Raw genomic sequence first — 27,800 nt, forward strand, 5'->3', positions numbered from 1 at the left:
AGTGCAGTATAATTTGCCTTTTAGCAGGATGAGTCAGAGAAGGAGTTAGAAATGACAACGTGGGGGACAGAGGTGGTGGAGACAGACGGGGCTGGGAGAGACCCGCTCGAGCCCACATGGAGCCAGGTCAGGTGCCCACGAACAATGGAGACGTAGCCAGGGTGTGACTTTGTGCCAGCCAGCTTCCAGGGCACTCCAGAAGCAGGCCAGCTCTGGCCTCCTCCCTTCAGATGCCTGAGCCAGTCAAGAGAGCCAGCTACCTCTCGTGGGCTAGCCTTGGTGCAGGCGCTGCATATGGGACATGAATATTTAAAGACCTCTGCCGAGCCCAGCCACAAACAAGAGAGAGCTTTTGTGAGGTTTTTGCCCTCCACCCTACTCCCCACAAGCTATCCCTGTGGGAAACTCGGGAGCCACAATGTATTCAGATTTTACTTTATTTTTATTTTACTGAGCTCCAGTTCAAATAATTAAAGTTGCCACGGGGAAGGGGAGCCTTGCCGTAGCTTATGTGTTGCTTGCTGTCAGACCTGCTCGCATTGCCTTGGCTGGGAGACACCCTCGGATGTGTCTAGCATTGCAGCTGCTGGTAACAAAGAGGGCAGGAGAGTGGCAGAGGCCGTCTCTGCCCCGCCCTCTGCCTTTCACACATCCTGGAAGCCTGAACGTCTCAGCAAGCCCCATGTGGTTTGAAATTCTGTTTTATTTGAATAGCCTGTCTGTGACTAGAATATTTTAAACCATGTTCTCAAGACAGAACAAGTCCTGGGGGGATGGGGGTGGGGGAGAGTGGCCTTCCCTCATTCTCTTCTCCCACCACCCGCCCCACTCCCCACCCGAAACATGGAAGCACTTTCCTTCTATGAGCTGCAGGAATGAAGGAACCCAGGAAGTGTGGCATGAGACCCACCTGCCCTATGATGAGACCATAGGGCAGGTCAGTCCCAGGCTGCTGGTTACCTGACCTTACCAGAGCGGCTGCCACCTCTGTCCTTTCCCTACACACACTCACTGGGATCCTGGAACACAGCCGAACCTTTCTGCCCCGGATGTCAGCTCTGGTAATAAAAGGGTCAGCTTTGAGTAGCCACTGGCAGCTGCTGAGATCAGGGCAGAATGTCGCCAGCAGGCTCTTCCATGGGGTGTGGGCTATCTGGCCTGCAGGAAAGGAGACCTCTACTCAGTGTCATTAAAAACAGCAAATGGCCCAGCAGGACATGGGAGAGGAGGCTGGCATCTGGACTGCCCCCTGCTATCTGTTAAGTAAGCCCTGCTCAAAGCCCCACTGAGAAGAAGCCCCCCCACGACAAGCAGCGTGCCAAAGACTGGAGGCCAGGGAGTCTCAGCAAATTGCTCTCCGACTGATTTTGTAAGACTTTTCGGGGTGCTGGTGATCATTGCTGGACACAGAGACCAGCTTTTCCCAGGGATTTGGCTGGTGGGGGCCTCTCCAACATCTCAGTGTAACTTAGAAGCAGAATAGGTGACAGTCATGGCTGTGTTGATGGGGTTTGTTCAAGCCGGTCCCAGTCCCTCCCCGTGGGCAAATAGGATGTTCAGATAGGAAGAAAAGAGAATTTTTTCTGACTGCTGTTTTTTAAATGTATATTAAATTCAATGGCAAAATCCCCCATGGAAAGGTAAGAAAAGGAGGATAAGATTAATAATTAGTATTATATTATAGGATGGCTTGAGGTAGAGGAAAAACAAAAGCAGAAGCCCTCTTTCTTTATCAGCCCCCACCAAACCCTGGACAAGAGGGTTCGGGGGATGAACTGGAATAGTCTATTAGGCTCATGTCTGGAGCAGATCTGACGTGTCAGGGCCACCCCATGCGTGATCTGGGTTGGGAACGTGCAGGGCTGCCCAGGTGGTAGGAGCAGCCCATCTCAGCAGGGTAGGAATGCAATGTACCCAGAGACCCACAGCCAGTAAGTACAAAATCAAGATCAAACCCAGACCTTATGATGCTGAGCTTCACGCTCCATCACAATGCTCTGACCCTGTTGGGGACACATGGTAGCTCCTCAGCTTTGGGGGAGTCAATAAGGGCCCCCAAAACATCGCTCAGGATTGGCATCACTCTCAGCTGATCCAGAGCCACCCCCCCTCACCATAGATCCGGCATCTCTGGAGGCCGGAAGGAATTACCTGCCTATTTTGTAACGGACTGGTTATTCACTTAGTCTCTCAGGCCAGGACTAGTCACTGGGTCTAATTCCTGTGCGCCTGAGGGGACCTTGCTGCTCAAATACAGGTCTCAAATGTTATTTGTGCCTTATGTGTCCCTTATTCTTAGCCTCACGTGCTCTCACTTGTTTTAGCGAATCAGGAAGGAGAAGCTATTCTTAGAGGCCTCATGGGCTCAATCCTAAATAAGATTGTCATTTCCTGGATCCATTCTACCTTCTGCAAAGAACATGTGCCCATCTCGGGAAGAAGGAGACCTCCCCCTTCTCCTCTCCCTACTCACCCATCCTCCCTTGTGTCTCAGCCGAATGCTTACCATTAGAACAGGCCAGTCCCTTCCAGGGCCCACCTGGGAGCAGCCTGTGCCTTGTGTGGCCAAGCAGTGCTGCATAAACACCATGTAGTGACTGTAGAAACCAACACTCTTTGTAAATAGTTAGGGACCCAAGCGAGGGGGTTGCAGGCTAACTTCATCCCCAGCTATCCTCCCACAAGCCTGAGCGCTTTGAGCCAGGTATTTGGGGACTGGGCATCTAACCCCATCTCATCTAATGCTATAACATCCACTGCAGCGACAGAATGCTCACTGATTTCAGCTCACCTTTGGACAGCTCCAGGCCGCAGTGTTTGCCTAAATTAAAAGCAAATCCAACGAGACTTGCCAGGGTTTGTTTTCACACTCTGTTCTCTGCTCCACTCCTCTTCCTGCTTTGGGAACCTTCTAAGAACCAGTGGCAGGACTCCATGCTGTCTATGTGACATCCAGCTGGGTTGTCCACTCTCTGCCCGGGAAGACATAATGATGGGCCCAGCGTTAAGCACAGTGCCCCTTTGGCTCCCTTGGGGTGATGCTGACCCCTGAGGCACCTTTCTCAGAAAGGTGGGCAACTGCAGGGCCTGGACCAGAGAGGCAGCATGGAATGTGGCCGAGCTGGATGGGCACGCAGGTGCCTGGAGGAAGGGGTCTTCTGTCAAACAGTGAGCCAACAAGCACTCATTTCAAACCTACTTGTGACCAGCCATGCTGGAGATGGACTGCAAGAATCGAGGCTTTCTTTAGGGTGTTTATTCAGCAGAAAAGTTAAGAATACTGATTTTCAGTATGACAGGTTCGGGTCTCCAGGTTACACATGGATCATTCAGTTGCATTACATTTAAAAGCAAGCCAAAATCCTTAAGTAGAGCCCTCAAGCACCCTAACTCTGCACTCCTAGGAGAAAGAAACCTTCCCTTCGTCGGGAGCTGCGGGAAGGAACACCTGATAACTGTTAAGCCAACTTAGGGAGTATTTTTAAACTATGGGTCCCTTACTGTGTGGCTGGCCCTGTGCTAAGCCTTCCACTTGCTTTATCTCTTTACCAGAACAGACCTGTGAGGGCTTGTTACCCGCTTTACTGGTGCAGAACCTGCGGCTTAGAGAGCCTAAATGACTTGCCAAAGATCGCACTGTTGTAAGAGGCAGAGCAAGGATTCCAATGAGATCTGTCCAACTCCAAAGTCAAATCTGCACACGGTCTAAGCTCACTGAACTTGACTTACGTCCCCTGAGTTTGAATCCCAGCTCTGCCACTTCCGAGCCATCAGACCTCAAGCAAGTCACACCCTCTAACTGGGGATAAAAAAGTACCTGTTTTACTTGCTGCGGGAGGCTGTTGCAGGGACCAAATGAAAATGTGAAAACTCCTTGTCATCTCCACAATACTTTTGATGACAGCAATTATTATTATCACCCCTCTGCTTACTTTGCACAGGCGTGAAGAAGTCACCGCCAACATAAATTCAGATGTTGTGTGTGTTCTTCTTTCTCCTCTGGGTCAATTAGCAACATGCAGGCAGGGTGGGAGCCCTATTTTGCACAGAGCCTAGCATTAGTACCAGGAGGATGTGCCCGATGAACCCAGTGAATCAACAATTAATTAATTGGGCAGTCCCTCAATTGTGAGCATGACCCTGGTCCAGGATAAGAGTTCACAAGGAGACGCCTCATTGATTCTCAAAGATCCAACAAGGGTGGCCCTACCGAGATTTCTGAGCCCAAAGAATTCTTACCTCAGTACCTAATCCTGGGAAGCTGCTGGATCCTAGCATTCTGTCACCACGTCCTGTGATATAGTTGATGCTGCCGGGACGCATGCTAATGGGCTCAAGTAATCAACAACAATTGTCATTGTAGTTGGACATAATTAATGTAAAACCTTTGAGCCATTCAAAATTAATACCCCTGCCATTACATGATGAGACAAATGAAGAATTGCTGTCCAGGCTCATGGGTGTGAATAAAATCCTCCTGGGCACTTGGCAGAGATGTGGGTCCCCTTCAAAATCCACAAGTTAATGTGGACCTTCATGGTTCCTGCTGGTGATTGCTATGACATGTTCAAGGGACCCAGGTACAGGAGCACACCCTGCTGAAAGCACAGACTCTCCTCAGCTGTCAAAGAATAAATACTTCCCAGGTGCCTGTGTCCCTGCGACACGCCTGGGCTGTCCGTAAAGGTTATGGGAGTTTCATTGCATAGAGTCCATCCTATACCCCAGTAAGAGGATTACAAAGCTATTTTACAGCACCATCCCCGTGACACACAGAGAAACTGAGGCACAGAGGAGGCTGTTTGCCCAGGATCACACCATTACAATGTAACTCAGAGGAAAATATCATCTTTTTTTTCCCATAAGACTGGAAAGATCATTCTCTGGGGAACCTGGAAGATAAAACACTGGCCTGAAATGTTTAATACAGCATCCTTCACCCTTTCCTATTGTCTTTTTTGTTTTGTTTTGTTTTTTTTTTTTTTTCTTGGGGAATATTAGGCAACAGTGTGTTTCTCCAGGGCCCATCAGCTCCAAGTCATTGTCCTTCAATCTAGTTGTGGAGGGCGCAGCTCAGCTCCAAGTCTAGTCACTGTTGTCAGTCTTAGTTGCAGGGGCACAGCCCACCATCTCATGTGGGAATTGAACTGGCAATCTTGTTGTTCAGAGCTCGTGCTCTAACCAACTGAGCCCCTTTCCTATTGTTTTTTTGTGAGCCCTTTCACTCTAACATGGAGTTCCCTGCCTGTTCTTTCCAATACAGAAGAAAAGAACTAACATTGAGCCAAAGTATTTGGTGAGCGGGGAACCGGGCTCACAATAGTCTGTGAAAGTCTCTCAGTAACTCTATAAGGACAGTACTATTGGCCCCATTTTACAAATAAAGGCTAGGGACCTGAGATAGGACATCATCTATAAAGACAGGACCGCTCTCTCTGATTTCAAAGCCCCTGCTCTGTCCTCAGCATGACCCCACCGCATTCCCCTGAGGCTTCCACCTTCCTTGGGCTTCCTCGCAAAGCCCGCCATTCAGGAGAGAGAACCTGCCCCTCCCTGAAGTGGGCAAAAAGATATCACTCTCGTTTTCCACTTTCCAACGACATTGGAATCCTCCCTTGCTGCTTCTTTTAATATAGTTTATTGTTTCTTCTGATTACAAAAGTGCTCTATGTTTATTATAGAACATTAGGAAAATACAGGAAAGTGTGTAGAAGAAAATTGAAATTGCCCACAGTCTTACTCCCCAAAGGTAGACCCCTGTGACAACATTGGCGCATTTCCTTCCAGACAGATGAACATAGATTTGAGCGAAGTGATAGATAAAGAGTTTATTCATTGAGTATCACACCACATAAGTATTTTGTGTCTTCTTTCTCTACTTAATATTGTATTTTCCTGTATCCGTATGATTCTTCGTAAACATGCTTTTAATAGATACACTCCCTCAATTTCATTTATTGTTTTTGTTCTAGTTATCAAAAGTAACAGATGTTCATTATAAAAACTTTAGAAAAGACCAAAGAAGGAAAAAAGTATGTGTAACTCCATAACCTCACCAGTCAGGGATCCCGCGGTTATTATTTTTACACAAAGCATTCATGTTTCCTTGCTGTGTTTTCACAAGGGGGCATGTGGATGTCCCTGGCTGGGTGTTCTCTGGCTTTGAGGTGATGCCTCAGAAAGAAGAAGATGTGGGGTGCTATTTTCAGAAAGGATCTCAGTCTTTTAACTCTCCTACCTAGTCAGGAATCCAGCATTTCTTAAGCCTTCATAATTGCAAGTATTTGCCAGCTATTTGATTTGCTTGTTATCAGAAGTCTGCATCTGGCCTGCTTCTTGCTGTGTTGAGTTGATTTTTCATTAGGCTATTTATACCTAGAGAGTTGGTGTTTATTTGTTCCAGGTGAATTAGGAGATGGTGTACAAAAACACTGGTTTTTGCAGTGAGTCAATACTCTCAGTGAAAGGAGACCACGTTGAAACCAAGGAACTCTTAAAATTACAAGTTCACACTCAGAATCACAGCCCTGTGACATCTTAGGCTGGTTAGGATCCTTACCCTCCATTCAGTGGTTTCATGTCCCTGGCAACAACCCCAAGCCTGGCTATCCAGCAGTGACTGGATGTGCGGAATATCTGGGGAATACCCACCACCCACCTCAAGCAAGCTCATCTTTGAGCATCTCTGTCTGTTAAAACACATTTCCTTTTGTTGAAGTGAAATACATACTAGAGTTCCCATCCTTGGGTTTGTCTCTACTGTGGTAATTCATGCAGCCCATCAGAAATTCAAGGACAAATAGCACCTCCCCCTCACATATCATGTCCTACATTTGCGGGTGCTGCATGCAGAATGGACATTATTTGACACCTTTGATTCTCTTTTGTCCAATTTCAGCCTAAATTCCCTGGTGATATTTTTTTTTTATGGGCTCAAGAGATTGTTGTGAAGTTGCCACGAGGTATGCATAGCAAACACAAGGCACATTCTAGACATAAAATTGCGGTAATTACCTCTGGAGGAGGAAAGGGCCATGAGAGAAATAATAGCATTAGGCCTAGCCACAATGCTGCTTCTGCTTTACATACAGGACTTTAATTAATAAAATGACAAACTCTGGTAACACATAATTGGAAAGTCTATCAGGCCCCACCGAGAGGGAAGAAAAAAAGGCCCTTATGAAAAGGCTTGCTGGAGCCAGAGATGTAATTGCTGGTGGCGTGCTCCTGGCGTTGTCTCTTTTCACTTGTCTCATTTGCTGTCTGCATATAAAAGAGTTTATTAGTCAAAAGCTGTCATTTATAACCTATATCTATTAGGGCATGTCTAGGAGAATCAAAAATTGTATCATTACCAGCCCCAACAAGTGTTATTTCTCGTAAATAGTATTTAGGATTTGTATAAGATTTCCCATATTTGTGTGAATACTTTTGTTTTACACATACACATATATGCCTATTAATTGTTTGGCAGAGACAATGGTTATAAATGGTTTAAAATCCACTATCTCCCTAATTTCCCCAATGTGAAGGTATTTCTGGGAGGAGATCTTGTTAAAATATAACTTCTGACTCAGCAGGTCTAAGGTAGGGGCTGAGACCCTGCATTGCTAATAAGCTCCCAGGTCATGCCACCACTGCTGGTCCACAGAACATACTTTGAGCACCAAGGATCTAGAAAACCTTCACAATACAAGTGTGTATTATACAAGTGTGTATTACTAGAATGTGTTATATGTCTCTAACACTGTAGATATGGTAGAAACAGCATAGGACATAGAGTGGAATCCAGGTCTGTGGCATATTGGCTGCCGTGACCAGAGGTGACTTACTACATCTAAGCTTCAGATTCCACGTCTGAAAAAGTGGGTATGATAATACCTACAGGAAGGAACACTGTGAGTATAAAATGAGACATCACATGTACAAGTGCCTAGCTCAGCTCTCTAGTAGTCAATAAATAGTCAATGAACACATTACTTCATCCAGATAGACACCGCTCTTATTAAGATCAAATTCCAAAACGTTTTACCTGAACCATGACCGTCGAGACCAAGCCAGGTCTATCTGGCATGGATAGCGACACATAACGATATCAAGGGTTTGTTCCACCTAGGAAAATGGAAGACTTTGATGGGGACTCGAGCCTGGGATTTGCTCAGGGAATGACAGAGAGTTGCTCTATACACTTAGATACAAGTAATTAATAAGGGCCATTCAGTAGGAGTTGACATCAGTCCTCCAGTTTTTCTAATTAAGAAATTGATGAGAACCTTACCCTGTAGGAACGAACGAGAGGATACTTCTGGTCCCATTGCATCCTCACCCCCCCCCCCCCCCAGCCCAGGGATCTCTCATTCTCAGGTTGTGCTCATTCTTCGCCCAGGAGGGATGTGGCAGCCACATAAAACCCTCTGCTAAGGGCTGTGTCCTCCCCCTGCAGGAAAATCACTCTTTCTACACCTTGGTGATGGTGGGCCCATTTAAAGCCATTATTTACTTATTAAGAACTGCCAGCCGGCCTGGTGGCTCAGTGGTTGGAGCGCCGTGCCCCAAAGGCAGAAGGCCGCTGGTTCTATTCCCACATGGGCCAGTGACCTGCGCCCTCTACAGCTAAGATTGTGAACAATGGCTCTCCCTGGAGCTGGGCTGCCATGAGCAGCCAGAGGCTGCCATGGGCTGCTGTGGGCTGCCGTGGGCTGGAGGCCAGTGTGAGTGGCCGCCAGTGTGAGTGGCTGGCAGCTGAACTGCCATGAGCTGGCGACTGACTGCCTCAGCTGAGGGGAGCACAAGACTCATAATACCAGTATGGGCCAGGGAGTTTTGTCCTGCTGCTGAGAAACAAAGGCTTGAATGAGGGAGCAGGGGAAGAAAGGGGGGAAAAAAGAATTGCCTCTTACTCAAAGTTTAAGATGAAAATGGACCCCTCACTGACCTGCTGCTATACCCCCATGGCCTCAACTGAGTAGACTCACCTAGACTCTTATTTGAAAAACTGCTGATACTCAGGACCTACCCAAGGCCAATTAAATCTGTCAATTAAATCAGCCTCTGGGGTGGGTAGTCGTGAAAGCTCTCCAGGTGATTCTAGTTTGCAATCCACTGGTTTAATTTAACCATTTCATCACAACATGTGAGCTCTCACTCAGTCTTTATAACCATGGTTATTTTCGCAGGTTTGTCTATAAGAAAAGAAAAGCTCAGAGGGGGTAAGTGGTTGGTTGGCTTAAAATCACACAGTTAATTAACTTTGGCCTTGGAGCCCAAACTCCAAGTTATCCCATTGTCAACAGAAAAGGAAACAAGGAGAGTCTGACAAGCCACCGGAGAATGAATGCTGATACAGACGGCAGTTGCTTCTGATGCATTCTGGAACGGAAGTGGGATGAGTCATAGGAGCAGTCCTGGGCCCCAGAGGCTGCTGTCTAGCTTCGTACTTCTCTGCAGATCCTGATGCAGTAGGTCCGGGGTCGGGCCAGTGATTTTGCATCTCTAATGAGTTCCCAAGTAACACCGATGATACCAGCCTGAAGATCAGACTCCGAGTAGCAAAGCACTGACTGACTCTTAGCAGCAGAATCTGGAATCACTAGGGATAACTACAGGGGACAAGTAGGCCAAGTGGAAGACTGCTTGTAATCTTGAGGAAGAAAAGTTTCTGCCTGGATACATCACTTTACCACATAATCAGTGGATTTAAAAAAAAAAAAAAAAGTCCAAAAACCAAACTTTGCTGGTCACTCACTGGCTGCCAGTTTGCAATCTTATTCCATTTTGTATCTGTTTCTCGAGCAAGATTTTGTTGAATCTCAGACAATGCACGCCCTGGCTTAAGCTTGGCTATACAGAAATGTTTTCTGCTATAAACATAGGTGATTGTATTATGAGGTGAAAAAAAAGTCAAATGTTTAATTTCCCTTTTTATCCATAGCTCTGAGCAGCTGGGTTATCTTGACTCAAGTCCTGACTGTAATGTCCAATGTCTTGACTCTCTTATGTCTTAGGTCTTCACTGTCAAGTGGCTTTGCTTACTTCTCCTTTTGCTACACTCAGCACAATTGCAATTACTCATTGAAATCCAGACTTCCTGGCTAGGTGATCAGTTCCATGAGGACAGGGAAGATATGCATAATATGCAGCACAGAATGGCTATGCAGTAAATGTTTGTTGAATGAATGGATAATCATCGCCCTCAAGGACTGATCCCAAGAGGGATCCTGGCGGACCTCCTCAAAAGCTAAGGATGCCATTCTTAGCTCCATCCTTGTCCAGGTGGACTGGCCTAAAATACGTAGCGCAGGAAGATGGAGAAAGCTGGGCAGTCAGCTGGTCAGTGGCCCCAGTGCTGAAATGACAAGGCTGCATCTCACCAGCATGTTCAGGGCACTAGCAGACTCCTTCAAACTGAAACTTTCCTAGTAAGTGGCTGAGAACTGGGCAGTTTGGATTAGAGTACGTGGCTGTGAATTGGGGGGATCCTCTCCCCTTTCCTGGAAACTGACCCCTAGAATTCAGGGCAGTACTAAGGAAATTCACAGGATGGAAGGTGGGTTTCTGTCATTGAGAGGGGGACCTGGCAAAGCTAGGAGGGTCTTCCTGTAAATTTGTACATGTATACATTTCTTCTGACATTGATTGGCTCCTACCCCGTGCCTTCACTTGACAATTACTGAGAATTCAAGGTCACTAAGACATTCCCTGCTTTGAAGGAACTTGTAGTCCAAGGGAGATGGAGGGTTGAGAGGGAAGACAAGGCAGCAGAGCTATGCCCCGTGATGGTCCCAGTAGCATTAATTATAAGATTTCAGAGAAGGCTGAGATAATTTCTGAAGTTGATGATAAGAAAAGGCTCCCTGAAAACAAAAGAGACTTAATCTTTTTTAAGTGGAAATAAGGAAAGAGCAGGTAGAGGAAATGGAAGGATCAAACGCAAGAAGCAGAAAAATGCTCAGTAGGTGCAAAGCTGGCAGGTAGACTGGTGTGGAGGAGTGTGGGAATCAACATTCATTGGGTCCCCGTGTGTAGACTACTGGGTGAAAACTCTGGCAGACCCTACTACTTATCTGGTTGCTCTAAGGCAATACAGACAGTTCTTCAGTCACTTCAAAACACAAAACACAGCCTTACTTAGAAATCAAAATGCCCACGTGATCAAAACTTCAATCTTTCTTTAAAGTCTGGGGTTCTTTCCCTCCCCTCCCCCACCACACTTAGCCCTCTTGTAGATGAAAAGCCTGAAGTCAGGGAAAGAATGGTCATTGATTTCCCTCCTTCACCCAGCTCTCTTCTGTGCCTAGCTACCTTCCTTTTTTTTTTTCTTTGAACTCTCCCTTCCAATTTTATTGTACATGTTATTTCTTCCACTTTATATATGTACAGCTTCTCTTTTTTTATTCTTTTTTTTTGGTGAAAATTGCTTTAATAAAGATATTTTTTATTAGCTTCAGATGCACAAAACAATGTAATAGTTACACATTTATCATTTATACCCCTCACACAGTAATAACCCCCCTCCCCCAATCTGCTACTCCTCTGACATCGCACACAGCCATTACATTTCCACTGTCTCTTTTCCTAATGCTGTACTCCGCTTCTTGTGTGTGTGTGTGTGTGTGTGTGTGTGTGTGTGTGTGTGTGTGTATATATATATATATATATATATATATATATATATATATATATATATTGTAGTTGACATTCATTATTGTTCACCTTCAGCCTCAGATCTCTGTGCCTTGCTAACTTCTGACCTTTCAAGGTCTTAAGTGCAGGGAGGGAGGAGACATAAGGCGAGCAGTAGAGCTCTTACTTGACAAGGACTGTTGCGGCATTGGTATTCTCCACATGTGACAAAAGTTTAAGGCTTACTGTGTCTCACCAGGGAACTACTGGGGTTTCTTTGGAGATGTTCCTTTCTCCTCACCCCCTCCACTATGACTGGGAATCTTTTACCTTGACTGGGACTTATGTGTCTCCATTCCAGGTGGTCACTTACTCCTTCCTCTGCCCTTGGGCATCTCAAGATACCTGCAGCTTCTTTGGACTGACTTCTGTTTACTCCTCCAAGCAGCTTCTCAGACAGGATCTAAAATGACCCTCATGGACTCCCTTATACACAGCTCACTCTAATCTATGTGCGACCCTCATGCATTTTTCGGCCCAGCAAACTCTGGGAGTGCAGGCCACCCAATGCTGCCATTTCTCCTTTGCTCTGCCATCACAGCGGCTAACCAGCCTTTTGTTCATACTTAAGATTTTCCAGGTAGGAAACAGACACCAATCCACCATGCTTCCCAAACTGCTGGGGTTATCATATGTTTCCTGTGGTATCATTAAAATCACTCTCTCGACGTGGATGAAGAGGGAACCTTCTTAGCAGAAGGGTGAAGTTAGGAAGAATTCGTGATATACCAAAAGCACATCCCAAAGACCCTCTCTGGATAGTCAACCACCAACTTTTTTATATCCAAATCATGGCTGAGGAATTAAGAATTATGTAACCCATGTCATCCACCGCTCTTGAAAGTTCAGCATCACTGTGCTCTCAAGACTTCCTTCAAAACGTAGTATCTGGTGCCTCAGTGCTTCAGCCAAATTTCCTTTCTGACATTTTGTTACATTACGTATTAGTTCATTTAATTGTCATTATAACCTTATAAGGTAGATAAACCTATTCCCATCTTAGAGAATAGAGAACTGAGCTTCAAAATGACTAACGTGGTAAGAACTGATTTTGAATTCAGACACCTGTGCCTCTAAAGCTCTTAGACCATTCTCGAATGGTCTAGAATGGTGGATACATGTGGCTCAGCATAAGTGCTCAATAAATATTCATGATATGGACAAAATGTTGGATTGCTTAGATTATAAAGGAATGTGAATGCTTTGCTATTAATTGAGAGGGAGTGAGAAACCACTGAAGAGTCACAGGTTGCAGTGATAAATGAGGAAATGTGACAGATATACAAAAGAATTGAGAAGGCAGAAAGAGTGGAGATGGAGAAGCACTTTAGGAGGCTATGGAAAGTGTTCAAAGAATAAGTTATAAAGGACATGGTGAGTGTTGCTTTGTTAGAGTGATGAGGATAAAGCCAGGTTGAAAGAAATTAAAGAGAGAATGGATGACAAGGAAATAGAAGCAGCAGTTACATACCAGTTACCCAAGATGTTAGCATCTGAATGGAGGTACAGAAATAGGTTGCAAGCCAAAGCAGCTAGCAGGATCGAATAAAGGATATTTTTCCATGGTGGGTAAAACCTTATTTTATTTGTAGACAGAAGAGCCAGAAGGTAGAGAGACTCTGAAGGTGCTGGAGAAAGTAGGAGAAAGAATTGACAGAATAAGGACTGGGGGGCGGTGAAGTGATTAACGGTTAATGTAGAAAAAAAATAAAGGATATATCTTTCTCTAAGACAGGAAAGGAAGAGAGGAGGTAGATAAATAGATATGCTGAAGAAGAAAATAAAAAGCAGAAGAAGAAGAGGCCGAAGGAGACTGTACCTGGTATAGTAAACTTTATCAGTAAAGCATAGGAATCAAAATAATGGATCAGGAATTGGGGACCAAGAGGTGACAGCATCTCTTTGAGGAAGAGTTTGAAACATCCATTGTGCTACATGTGTTTAGAAATCAACCGTGGAAATCAACAGTGGATGACTAAGTACCACCAACCATCCAGGGCATTGAGGTTCAACAGTCTGATTTCACAGAAGTCCAAATCAGCAATATTCTGCAGCCAAGAAGCATGTGGCAAGCATTATCCTTAGCTGGGCACAGCAGGGCAAGGGCTGAGGGAATTTAGTTAGCAAGAGTAGGATTAAAATTTCCAGTCACAGCATCCAGATTGCACAAGAAAGCCAAGTGGCACCAGAAAAAATTTAACAGTTTTGTTAAATTATTGTGGAAGGTCTCAGTGGAGACAAGTATTTGCCACTCTGCATTTGGGGAAATAGAAAGGGTAAGTAAAGAGGTTATGGTTATAGACCAGGCTTACCTGACTCAGGGTCTGAGAAGTAGAACAGCCCCTGGACATCCCAATGCCAGGTGTGGCCTTGGTGGTGAAGGGGTTGTATGCAACCCAGGAAACTTTCTGCTTCAGTGCGTCATGGTCCATAACCTCTCGACCAAATTGTGAGGCAACCGTGAGCTCAGGGACTGGGAGACAAAGGAGCAGTGATTTACAAAGAAGGATGTCTTCAAACAATGAGAATCAGAAAAAAAAGGCACCATAACGGATGAGAACTCCAGCTGGCATAGGGCATATTTTACCTTCCTTTCTGTAGTAGCCACCTTTTATTACAGGATCTGAACAGGATTATTTGGGGCAATGATATGCTGTAGTTGTCCTAACTTTTAAATGATGTTTATAAATTGTTTCTATCAAACATACAACCTCTGTTTCTGTAAACACAAAGACCAGAGACCTTGTATATAGTGTAGACAGCCTCTGGGCATGACTGCACTTAAACTTTCTTAGAAACATTAGCCATGATTCCCTTTCATAGGTCTAGTGAGCAATGCCATAGAAACCTTTAATAAATACACACTGAAAACATATGACTGTGGCTTCCTTGTGGCAAAGTGGGCATTCTCTTTCTGAAGGACAACTATATTAAAAGATCTTGATATGCAGATTTTTGTCTCACCTTTGCTTACCAATGGCCACAGGTACTAGCACATGACATGGTACCCTTCAAATAAGTCTATTAGAGTCTTTAGGAAAGGAATGAAAATCTATGATACCCAATTACTCAAAGAAATTGAGTCACAAAATCACTTGCCCAAGGTCACAGACAAAAATGTTTGGGTCTTCTTTAGGAAGTTCATTTAATACCCCCATTGATCTTGCTATCACCTCAAAGGCAGAATCTTGTGAACTTTAGGGTGATGACATTAACCTGAACAAAGTTCCAAAACTGCCCATTGGTTGCTCCTGCCCGGCTCCTGGCACCTTAATTAAAGTCCTTTGGGAGACGGTGAGCAAGATCAGGCAGTGGGCATCCAGCTCTCCTCGCTAGGCAGACGTCTGCTGAGTCTCCAGAAAAATCCTTTGGGGTTGAGAATTCCAGGAAGGGACCTAAGCTTTCCTTTCCACATCATGTCCTCTGGCTCTTCTCTCCCTTGCAGCTCCGAATGTCTTGGCTCATCCGTGGAGACTTGCAGGGAAACGTCTCCTTGGTGCTGGTGGAAAACAAAACTGGAAAGGAACAAAGCAGGATGATCTGGCATGTTGCCACCAATGAAGGCCTGAGCTTGTGGCAGTGGGCAGTGCTACCTCTCCTCGATGTGGCCGACAGGTGGGTGTCCACTCATCTCCATCACTCTCTTTCCTTCTATCAGCCAAAATGCAGAAGGAGGGCCTGTCTTCCCTCCCCCTTCCCCCTCTACCCAAGACACACATCCACAGTGCACATACACGGGTACATACACAAATGTGCACATACACATGCGTGCACACACACTTTCTTCATGCTTACAGAGAGTACCATGTTTCTTTAAGGTATGTTGATGCTAATGAGAGTTCACCTCTCACATCTCTGGCCTGGCCTGATTGGCTGTCTCCAATATCCTCAAGAAGAAATAGAATTAAAGAACTCATATCACTCCCAAATAATAATTAGGCTTTTACGTATATAGCATTTTCTCTTAAAAGATTCTTCCTTACTCTCCCTTTTGACTATTTATTCCTTATTGACAACAACAAAATCTGTGATGCAGGTAGGACAGGTCTTGCCATGTTCCCTACTCCTGCCATTTTTACAAGGGAACAACTGAGAACCAAAGAGGTGAAGCACCAAGCTGGCATCAGAGTGAGGACAGACGCTCAGGTCGATCTAAGTCCAACGCTGTGTGGAGTCAGGCCCCAGAAGCGGGTGGATGAGACGAATGACAAATTCTTCAGTCGACAGAGTAGTACTTATCAGGGGCCTTGCTTCCTATTTAGATTCTATCACTAAACTTTGTGACCTTTAACTTCTCTGGGCCTCAGTTTCCTCATCTTTAAACTGAGTGTGTTGGACTAGAAGAAGATCGTTAACTCCACATGGCTCTGAAATGTAGCAGTAACCGCTGAGTTCAGCTGTCACTTGTCTTCCACAGGACGGCACCAGTCTGCCACCTGCAGTCGGCCTGGAGTAAACAATGCTTGAGTAAAGATGGCCCAGCATAGCGCCGCTCACATGATACACTGGTGTGTCATGTTGAAGGCTCTACACTTGATGCTGGTCTGCTCCAGACCAAAAAGGGCAGGGGGTCATATCTATAAAGCAGGCAGGTAAATGGACCTGGAAAGGGAAGAGCCACCTTTAATAGGCTAAATGCCAAATCCTACAAGCCAGAGCAACCTCTGCATTAGACCCCTGAAATAAATTAAAATTTCCAGCCTGATGGATCCACCTTCAAAAAATGAGGACAAAGGGCTTCAGGCAAGGCAGAAGGTGATTTCAGCTGGTACACAGCTTTGCAAATGTAAAGCTGAGTCTCAAATTCCTCAGCCAAACTTCACAGTCTGCTCTTTCCATGAGCTCATAACTCGAGCTGTGCTGTCAGAGGGAGAAGCCAATGTCCTCACTCTGAGCACCAGCTTCGCATTCCTTCCATGTCTGTGGGTTAAAGATCAAAGCCTTTGGACATCCTAAGGCTCAGTGTCCCCAGGACAAATGGATTTAATTAAAGTGAAGGAAGGGGCAGTGTGGGCGCTTTCCACCATCAACTAGTCTTTTGTCCTTTGGGGGTGTGGGGGCTGTGTGCAGGGGATGGAGGTCAGGAGGGTGAGGCCAGAGCCTTCCCTCCTGGGAGATGCTAAATTAATTCAGATGAATCAAAGGGATTGTTTTTCACCTCAATCCAGCAAGTCCTCTCTCTTTCGTGGCCACTCCAGGGGATTTACAGCAAGTAAGATGTTGATTCTGTTCACTCCCATCCACTAGAGTTTTGTCTGAAAAAGACTTTGTTCTCAGCCTCCCTCCTCCCTGTTTAAGGCTGTTTACCAGACTGACATTTCCAATATTGATAATGTGGCCACACTCTCCAGTGGAGATCCAGACAAAGACCAGCTTGGTGTGATGATGTCTCATGACTTAATAAGTGTGTGATTACAGAATACACAAATGCCCCCATTCTCAGGGAGCCTGCAGACCACTGAAACGCTCTGATGTGGGAAGCCACCCCGCCCCACGCCCATCCCACCCAGAGCTAGAGATGACATATGAAGGTCAATACCCAGAGACAAATGGAACTGCAGCAGGATGAGGCACGGGGCTTTTCACTTGCTAAAATCCAACTAGACTGTAGATGTGACTGGCCCATAAAACAACAAAAGCACTGTGGATGAAAGAGCACGGGCTTTAGAATCAGAAAGTCCCGAGTTTAAAAACTGGCTCACCCACTTACCAATCGTGTGACCTTAGCCAATTACTGAATCTTGCTGAGCCTCAGGGTCCACATCTGTAAAATGTGTATAATAACAATAGAACTTCATAGGATTGTTATGAGACTGCACACAATGACTATCAAAAGCATCTATATATAGTAGGTATCAATGAATTTTATTTCCCATGTCCTCCATTGTCATCCCCCAGTTATGTAGCCTCAGATAATTTATTGAATAAATAGCACAGATCACATCTGATCTTCCAAGTCAAGCCATGTTCTATAAAAGAGCAATAATATCATTTACCCTCTTAGGGGGTTGGGGAAGGAAAGTGCTTGGGGAAATGCCTGGCCCACATAAATGCTTAGTCACTAATAACTACTAATAATAACTATAATAATAATATCTCCCCCACATAATGTCTCCCCTACCTAAATCGTCAGAAGAGGCTGGGATGGCCAATTTAGCAATAATAACTAGTCATCCAACCCTAAGATGGAATGAGGTTCTTGTGAACTTGCTGTCATCAATGCTCTGTTGCCTCTTTATAAGGGTAAGTCTCTGATAGAAAAGGAGCAAGAGGCACACTCGTTCCTCTTTCTTCCAGGGAGAGTGAGTTCTAGCTGCCCAGATTGGCAGAAAATGAAAATGCGAGGAGGGAAAAGGTAGAGAAAGGAAATCAATAAGGCAATGAGACAAAGAGAATAGATAAAAGACAAAGAAAGACCAACTCCCTTCCTCCATTGGTGTTAGCACCTTGCACCACCTGTCCACAGCCCATGAAGTTTCCTCAGGAAGGTCCGACATAGTCAGCACCCACCTCCTGGACAGCTCCCCAACCGGGGTCCTGGAAGAGACAAGAACTTGATTCCCCTATGCTGTCCCAAACCCCCTCTGCTCCCAGGTTCCCCAACTGCCACACATTACAAAGTCTTTAAAGCAACTGTATAAGGCCTTGCAGGCTAGCCCTAAAGTGCTCCCAGTCTCTAGACACTGGTGATAACCCCTGGGAGTCACATGCAACTAACTTCAGCCAGGATCCTCTTGCCTGGATTTGGCAGTGGCCTCCCAACTTGTCTCCTTGGCTCCAGTTTGTTGTCCCCACCCAATCCAGTCTACACCAGACAGCTGGAATACAGTTTTTGAAATGCAAATTTAATCATGTTCCCACTTTAAAAATCCTTCAATGGCTTCCCATGGTTTCTAACACACCTTTCAAATTCCTTTAATAAAACCTTTATTTAGGCCCCTGTGTGATCTGTCCATCCCTAACTTCACCAGCCTCTTTCTATACCATTCTTTCTTTATTATTCTACCTGGTGACCTCACTGAACTTGTTTCCATTCAGTTGTAGCATGCTAAATTCTTACTTCTGGGCTCTTGTACCTGCTATTGTCTTCGCCTGAAAAGTTCTTCTTGTACCTTTTATCTCCTTAACTTTTTAAAGAAGTCTTCCTAGACCCCTAGACTATATCCTAAACCTACAATATATTCTCATGGCTCTTAAAACAACCCTATAATAACTTGTCACTCTTTACTATCTGTTTTTTCCAATATCTGAATATACACCAGCAAGGGAGAGGTCAGGTCTGTCTTATATATCACTGTTTCTTGAACATCTAATACCATTCCTGACACATAACATGTCTAATAAATATGTGTTGGCAGAATGAGTTGAAGGAAATTGCATATATTTCCAAATTCCAGCTGAATTAACTGAGAATTTCACTTGTTGGAATCTATCTAACATGCTTCCTCTGTTCAACCTGTGCCTAACAAAACAGATAAAATCCCATTATAGTAAATACTACTGAAAAGTGTTCTGTTATCAAATCAACACCTGTGCCTCATCAGAGGGAACCCCCAAACAGCATTTGTTACTCTTGTGACAAGGAATTCTCTTTAGAGACGTGCCTGGTACCTGTGCTTTCTTTGTCTCTGGTTGCTGTCCTGTTGGAATCTCTTTACATGAAAGACTTTGGTCTAAATTGTGTGTCCTTGTACTCTTGAGTAGGCAGATCTAGAGCTGAGCACTTGAGAGCCAAGTGTGATATTCAGATAGCTCCCACCACCCAGCAGTCCTTCTGCAAAGGCTCAGAGAATATGCCATTGGTACATAAAGGCTGATGACAGGGAGACATCGATCCATGGAATGATACTTCTTCTGTCCATTTACAAATAGGCCAAGTGATAGAAATAATGCCATAGTCTGTCATCATTATGAAGTGACATTAACTATACAACCATACCATAAAGGGTGACGAGATAAATCTCTAAGAGCAGTGCCCAAGATGTTTTGAGCAGTGGCAACATCCCTGGAATACAGATACATGCTCTCAAGGTCATTTTGAAGGAAAGCACCCATTCAAATACTGGCACAATGAGTGCTTAAAAGTTCTCATTGCTTTATATCCATCTCAGATAACTAGTTTTCTTCATTTATTCCCCACTTCATCAGCAACCCTTCTCCCCATTCATTTGCCACTCTTGGTTGGAATTAATTCTTCCTTTTCTCAAAATGGAAGAAAGGCAAGTTCTCTCTCCTTATTCTAAATGTCAGCCTGTTGCAGGGACATACCCCAAGTTTTCCTCTTTATCATCGTATATCTTACTAAATGAAACACAGTGTTCCCACACCATCCTAAACTTTGACATGCTCACAGAGCAGAAGCAGATGCTAAGTTCTTACTCATCACAAGATGGATTTGGAAACCATGGATCAAATCCTGTCCCACAAATCACTGCAATCATAAAGCCAAACAGAAAGTTCATAACTTCTCACACATGTGCAGGCTCTATTCCTCAGCATTATCATTATAAAGGCTTTTAGCTGTCCACTATACACAGAGTCTAACAAGAAATGTTCCCTCTGGAGAAATTTAGATTTCCTGTTCCCTTTGCGTCCTTGCCCTAAACCATGAGTGGTTTAGGGCAAATGTGTCTTTCAAATCGGATCCGTGAAACTGAGAGTTGTCTCTTCATGTGCGTAGACCAGCAATTCCACAAAGCCAAGATTTTTCCCATTCTTGTTTCTCATCCAAAGAATTCCCATTTTATATGGGGTGTTATCAATAACAATACTCTCCCTTTGTATAGCATCTTTCTGTGATAAGAAAGGCATTAGAGGGGCATTTTCATTACGATTTCTAACCTGAGTAGAGAAATAGTAAATTCTAGTGAATAGAAATCCAGATATTTCCAGTGAACCTTAGTTTACAGGTCTAGACACACCGCTGGAAAACTTGTGTTTAATTCACATTTTTGTAAACTGAATCCCAGCTTTCTCATACAGCCATGGGAAGAGTTATAAACAGTGATATTAGAGCCAGCCTTGTAGAGTACCTACGGTGGGCCAGTCCCTGTGACAGGCACTCAACATGCATTATCTCATTTCATCTTTAAAACAGCCCCTTATGGATAGATACTATAGTTAATTCCCTTTTCGATAAGAGGAATCTGAGGTCTAAAGAGGTGAAATTATTTTCTTTTAACCCTTAGGTTAGTCGGCTTCCTGCAGACGTGCCTGAGGAAATGAGTGCACACTGCTTGGCATATAGTAGAAAATTTGATAAATGGTAGCCATTGTTGTTAACAAACTGTTTTCGTTTGGGATTAGGCCACGCCTCTTATTCATTTTGAGTTAGCTTTTTCTTCGCTTCATCTAGCCCCTGAAATTTATCGTCTTAACTCGGCACCACCAGCTGCTGCTGAAGACCCCGCCCTGCCCAGCGCCTCCCTGCCTGCCTTTCTTCCCTCACACCTGCAACCCGGCAACACCAGGAGAGTCTCCCTTTTTCCTTCGACAGCACTGTGGCCCCCTGCCTGTGTGCCTTTTCAAGTCACCACTCTAGCACCCCTTTGACAATCTCCAATTCGAAACTAGAGCCTAGGTTCTGACAAGCATCTCTGATTTGCAAATATATTAATGTGCCATGTCAAACAAAAGCATAAAAATACAATGTACTTAGTTATACAGCTCACAAATCACCCTTTAAGTGGAGAAGAAAGTTCACGTCCATAAGGACTGACACAGAAGTTCCAGGCCACACGCTGGCTACACTGTCCCTCGGAGAAGCCGTCAGACGGTCCTGCCACACCTACCTCCCCTTCCCCACAAGGTTCCATTTGTAACTGCTTTGCCTCAACCCATCCTTCCCCAGGGAGGAGCCATGGCTGTGGGAGGAGTAGATGACACACCCTGCAGCCCCCCTCCTGACCCAGTCCTGCTGCCCCTCTGCTGGGCAGGCTGCTCTGACCATCACAGCAGCTCCTAAAGTTCCTCACACTCGGCCCTCAAGTTGTCCCCACTCACAGAAACCAGGTACCTCCCTTCCCTGGTGATTTTCCCTCACAACATGAGGTGCCCACTCTGTCCCACCCCTCTGGGTAGTAGGGGCAGATGTCATCCCCTTGTCAGGTGAGAACACTTAGGCAAGAGAGGACCTACAGGTAGTAAAGCATAGAGACTCCTCCTTAGACCTGCTGCTTCTGTCTCCTTCCACTTCCCCGGGGAGGACCCTGTGACGATGCTCAGGTGTGAAATGGTAATAACTTTCAAATCGTATGGGTATTATGGATTGATTTTTCCAACCCACACTCACTGTCCTACTCAGTGCCAGAGGATGAGTTACCCAGACAAGCAACAGAGCCCCAGCCCTCAGAGGAAGCTGGCAGGAAAGGCTGTTGCACCAGCGGGTAGTAGGGGTGGGAAGGAGACAGAGCGAGAACAGCACGATACCCAATAAAGGCCCAGCTGTTGGGACACCTCACTTCCAAACAGGAACCTCTCTGGTAGCCACTTTGGGATTCTCCTGTGCCAGATATGCCCACGGCAATAGAAGCCGAGAGTAATGACTGTCGTCCTGGGTGAGCCTGCATTGGTCCATTCACTATCGACAGATACACATCAGGGACTCACTAGGAAGCAGCCCCACAGGCTCCAAAGTCAGACCTCAAGGCTCTGCTTCCCCAGGGTGGCGCCTGTCCCTCCTGAGTGCGTCTGACGGCCCTGAGTACACACAGGCAAAACCCAGCCCTTCCGGGGTCTTCCTGCCAGTGGATGAAGAAAACGAACGGTGTTCTCCACTCCTAACCAAGTGTAGCAACCAGTGTCCTTCCTGAAGCTGCATCAGCCGAGGACCTCCACGTGCTTAATATCATTAGCTGAATCAGTTCTTTGACCTGAGAGAAAATGGTGGGCTCCAGGGCACTTTTAGGCCAAGCAAGGTGACTGACTAAACCCATCAAGTTCAAAGCCTTCGTAAGCAACTTGGCTTTGTCCTCCTTACCTTCCCAGAGGCAGGCAAGAATTAGCATCCCAGAGCACGAGACCACACTCCTTAAATCCATTCACTCAGCACGGCTAGTCCTGGACTGGTGCAGAGTGTGCAGTGGGGAAAGGCTGTAACTGTGAGGGGAGGGGACTTCAGAGTCCTGCAGCCAGCCAAGGGCTACCTTGACCCGTCACCCCACCCAGGAGTGCATTAGTCATCAATCCAACCACGCCAAGTGCATTGAACACACCCGAGGAACTGGGCTTGGGCTACACGATATGTTAGTCCGGGTACCGCTACCCAAAGTAACATTAAACCTCTAATCCTCAGAGCTGTACAAACAGAAATGTATTTCTTGCTCACGTGAAATTTGACATGAATGTGCTAGTTAATGGGTGGCCTTCCACCTAGTCATTCAGGGACCCAGTTTCTTCTCCCTGTGGCTCCTCTCTTTCTCCAGTTTTAGAAACCCTGGCATTCAGATAACCAATGGGGAAAGAGCGTCAAGGGGCTTGGGGTCTAGCATAGGAAGATTTTTATGAGTCATCACTTCAGCTCACTTTCTGTTCACTAGAATACAATCATATGGCTATATCTAACTGCAAGGAATGCTAAGGAATGTAGTCTAGCTGTGTGCCCATAAGAAAGGAAAATGGGTTTAATGAAAAAAAAACTAATGTGTTGTCTCATGGAATAACCCAAGGAATCAATCAGACTATCATTTGAGAATACTGATTCCTTATTTAGCTTCTCTCAGCATTGATCAGTCTTGAATTTTGGGCTTCATACACAAAGATTCCGATTCAGTAGATCATATATTGGGCCCAGAAATATATCTATTTTAAAAGTTCCCTAGGTGATTCTGACGTTTCACTACATTTGGAAATCACTGGCATAAAATGTCACATTCAGGTATCCTTGTATGCAAGATAGGAAATCAAGTGACTGGAGAAGTGTCATTGGCTGTCACATTGTCAGCAACCATATATTACTAAGCCCCCAACAAGTACAGAGGATGGAAAGGGGCATATGACCCAGGCTCTTGCCACGTCACAGGGCTTGCCCACTGTGAGGGGACACAAAGCACATGCATTGATAGGCAAACAGTCACAACACATACAGCCATTGTGCAGGGTCCCCCAAAGCAGTGTTGAGCTGGTGCAGTGACCTCCATGTGTCAGGGGAGCTGTCACTGAGAAAATGAGATTATGATAAGATTATGATTATGAGGAAAACTTCGGTCTTAGGGAAATGTTAAAGGGACAGATCATTCCAAAGGAGGCCATCAGGATAAATAGACAGGAATGTCTTATGTGGGTTCAAGAATAGCCAACTAGGTTGTGTCAGAGAATCCTGAGGAATCTCTCTTAGGGAGGCTCAGTGTGGCCATTAGACCTTGGGGCCGTGGGAGATAGAGAGCCAACGAGCAAAGAGATGGGCTGGAGGGTAGGAAACCAGAGCGTGTACACTGTCGGAGGTTCTTGCTAGAGACCAAAAGTGAAATGATTGGAGCCTCAAAATGGAGCTCAGAAAGGGGAAAGAGGAGCTGGAGGAGAAGAGGCCCCTTCTTCTGCTGCCTTCCAAATGGAATCATGGCCCAGGGCAGCCTTGGGTTGTCCCTCTGAGAAGAGGGGGCGATGTGACTGGTGGCTCAGCAATGTAGTGTGCAACCAGGCAGTGACCTGTACAAGTCAAACATTCATACCTCGGGAAGGATCTGGCCCTGTTTCTTCCTCAGAAAATATCTCAGATCATTGGAGCAAGGAGTAAATTAGCAATTCTGAGCTTTACATCTTATTTCTAGCACTCATTTACTGTAATGTTTGGGACCAGTTGTTGCTTTTGATTGCTAAGTTTCCACAATCAAAAGCGCAAAGCAGTGAGACAGATTCAGCCTGTGAGCCTGGTTTCAGAAGAAGTCACTCAACATGGCAATAAGTGAACCCCTTTTAGAGTAACAAGATATTCCTATCTGACCAAGATTTTCTTGGTAATATCCACAGCTCGGTTTACAAGTCAACAGATGCGTATGTTTTCCATAACTCTTAGTGCCTCTGAAAATGGAACCCTGTGGTTCTCAGTCCCTTCTGTTTCTGGCATGAAGTTTAGAATTTAAGGGCTAACTAGCTGTTGATATTTAAAGCAAAGTAGAATCCGATTCTCTATCCACTGTTCTCCAAGAACCTCACTGATGTTCACAGCTTCCATCCTCACCTCCATGCAGATGACTCATACTCTTGATTTCCACCTGAATCCCAACCTGAGTTTCCAGCTGCCTGATTGGCATCCCACCAACACTTTAAATGTGTCCCCCACCAGCACAGCTGCTTCTGAGTGATTCTTCTATCTGTAGCTCTACCATTCTCCTAGGCATTCAGGTCTTCAAAGTCTTTCTTGACTTCTCTCTCACTGCCAAGATTCAAGCTCACTGTGTAGATTCTAGCTCTATGGGGGAAAACTAAAAGGGACTTTAGAAAGAAATCCGCTGGTCAGTGAATACTATGAATTACAAATCTGCCCAAATTCCTCAAGGTCAAGGTCCACGTTATTAATATGTATCTCTATACTCCCAGCTTTAGACACAGTGCCTGACTCATGACAGGTGCACAAATCATTTTTGCTCAATGGCAGAGTGGGAGATACAATACTACCTGAAGAAACAGAGATTTCTAATTAAAATGTAATATATAAAACAGGAACAATGCACTGGAACCTCCAATGCTAAAGAAAGACTTCCACTGTGAAAATACCCACATTATGGATTTTCAAACACCAAGATGATGCCTAACAAGTTTCAGTGACTTGCCCAGGGTCCCAAGTATATAACCCAGTACCAAGTAGTATATAGCCCAGTCTTCACTTTACCTTTTGAAACTCAGTCTCCACCAAACAGAGAAGGCTGCTAATTCACCCTCCTCATAAAGGGAGAAGGAAGCCAGCAACCACCCTTTCCCTGGGTCTTCTCACCGTGGGGAGTGCCGCCATCTCTGGCACCATCTCAGCCCTCCAAGACACAGGCCAGCACAGCAACAGAGGGTAGAGGACCAGGCCAGTGTTAGAAATGTCTGTGTGTCCGAGAAAAGTGGAGCGGACATCCAGTCTCTCTGAGAAGAATGGATGCAGTCACTTTCTAGCTCTGGACAGCCCTCCAAGGGGGCTTGTACTTCACCAATAGTACGGGGCACATACGAGAGATTAAATGAGATTAAAGAATCGGATAGTTCTACAAAGGATGGTGAAAGAAGTGGCCTGGGAAGTGTGAGGCTTGAGTTCCCATCTTGCCTCTGCTACTATCTCCCTGTATGACCTGGTAAATCAGGTGATGCTCCCAAGAGATCCCTGCCCTTCCTTCTTCAGCTCTCTTCTTCTACTGGCCTTCCAGAAATATCTAGCCTTAGTAACTCCCAAGAAAAAGGTGATCTCCCATGTCTTTTCTCTCTCTCTCTCTCTCTCTCTCTCTCTCTCTCTCTCTCTCTCTCTCTCTCTCTCCCTCCCTCCCTCCCTCTCCTCCCCCTTTTTTCCCTCTCCCCATCACTCCCCTAAATACATCCCTTTTCATCCCTCAGGACAGTTGACACATTCGAGCCTAAGGGGCAGGTATTTTTGTGCACAGGCACCTCCCCTACTGAGCCAGGGTTCCAGGAAGCAAGATTTACCTTTCACTTTTCCCCCTCAATACCCGGGGAGAGCTTAACATATGTGACCCAAATGAGAGTATGAAAGAGAAAACCTAGAACTTGCTAGCGAAGGGCTTTTCCCCGCCCTGCAGTACTGAGGAACAGCCTTGTGGCAGGCCTTCCTGATTGGTGGCATGCCAGGACAAATTGGGAACAGGATCCTTCAGTCTCAGCCCCTAGAAGTGAGCACAGACAGCCACTGCCTGGAAGCCTGGGACTAAGAACTTGGAAGAATCTGAGTGATTCTTCGTGTATGCTCGGCCTGACTGAAAATTCATTTTCTGCCATATTCACTCCAAAGGGCTTCCTCACAAAGCCAGATTCATTGTGAAAAATCTCTATGGCCCTCGGCCGCCCTGGAGGCACTCTGTACTGACTTCTCACTGCTCTTAGTGTGATTAAGCCCAGAGGGGAAACCGAGTCAGGAGATGGTAAATTACTTCTGAGAGTGAGAGCCAGTGTGCTCCTAACGGCTGAGTCTGGCCTTGAATGTCCAGGCCACCCTGCTTCGCTGCACAGGAGCCAGAGATTCTTAGGGTCAGGAGGCACGTGCCTAGGCGCGGCCATGCTGATCCCGGCCACGGCTGGTCCTGGAAACACCAACGCTGGCCATCAGCCCCCTCCTCTTCAACGCGTAACTGAAGTCAATTACGTAGATAATATGGACTCAGCAGGGCTTTTTCATCACATATATTATTCTAATAAAAAAACATACTGTGACCCGAGCTTTGTGACAGTCCATTTTAAAAGACTTTTGCTGAGCACATCCACTGTGCAGTGAGACATTAGAGAAAGTGTGTTTCCTCGGCAGAACCAGCTGGCTCTGTCCTAAGCAGCCAGAGCCCAGACAAGCCCCAACTGCCAAAGGGATGCCGAGTACTCCCTCCTCCCGAGCCCACTAAATGGTTGACTGGGGAACCTGAGACGTGGTACCCATCCATCAAATGCAGACCTGCCATTCTGTCTTGCCCTCTCGCCCCATCATTCCTCTTCCCTCAGCCCACATTCAGACACACACCTTTCTGTCAGCTACTTAAAATCATTAAGTGAACTTAATTAGGTTTGTCAATCCCTAAGGCTGGCAGGGTAGCAAATAAGGCGTTTTATTCACTGTCCATTAACAGTCTGTTGCCTGAACGAGACAGAATTTTTCGAGCTGTGCATGAGCAGCGTCAGCACTTTCTATGCAGAGATCTGCCCAGTGAGTCTGGGAAGCTCCCAATTCCAGAGCCACCCCCTCTAACTCTGGCCCACTGCCCAAATGGCCACCTCCAAGAATCCCCCAGGGCCCACTTTCAACAGGCCTGTCTGCAAAGCTGAGCAAGACGGAGTCAGGGATGCAGTCTTTATGCAAAGCCAGGCCCCAACCAAGATCTCTAGCCAAGTCTGTTTTAACTGTGAACTCTAAACACCAGTTGGCCAAAAAGAGAAAAAGCAACGACAACTCACGCAATTAAAAGTGTCCTCTTTGGAGAAAC

The 27,800-nt window shown here is 45.6% G+C and overlaps 1 protein-coding gene across 1 annotated transcript in view; it reads left to right on the forward strand.

The window, feature by feature from the left end:
* ALK (ALK receptor tyrosine kinase) overlaps positions 1-27,800 on the forward strand; it is a 642,106-nt gene that overhangs the window by 540,651 nt on the left and 73,655 nt on the right. The window contains exon 9 of the mRNA XM_081068072.1: positions 15,128-15,297. Within this exon, the coding sequence (XP_080924198.1) occupies positions 15,128-15,297 (170 nt within the window). The remainder of the gene's footprint in view (positions 1-15,127; positions 15,298-27,800) is intronic.

This window comes from Rhinolophus hipposideros (assembly GCF_964194185.1).
Source record: "Rhinolophus hipposideros genome assembly, chromosome: 12".
NCBI lineage: Eukaryota > Metazoa > Chordata > Mammalia > Chiroptera > Rhinolophidae > Rhinolophus > Rhinolophus hipposideros.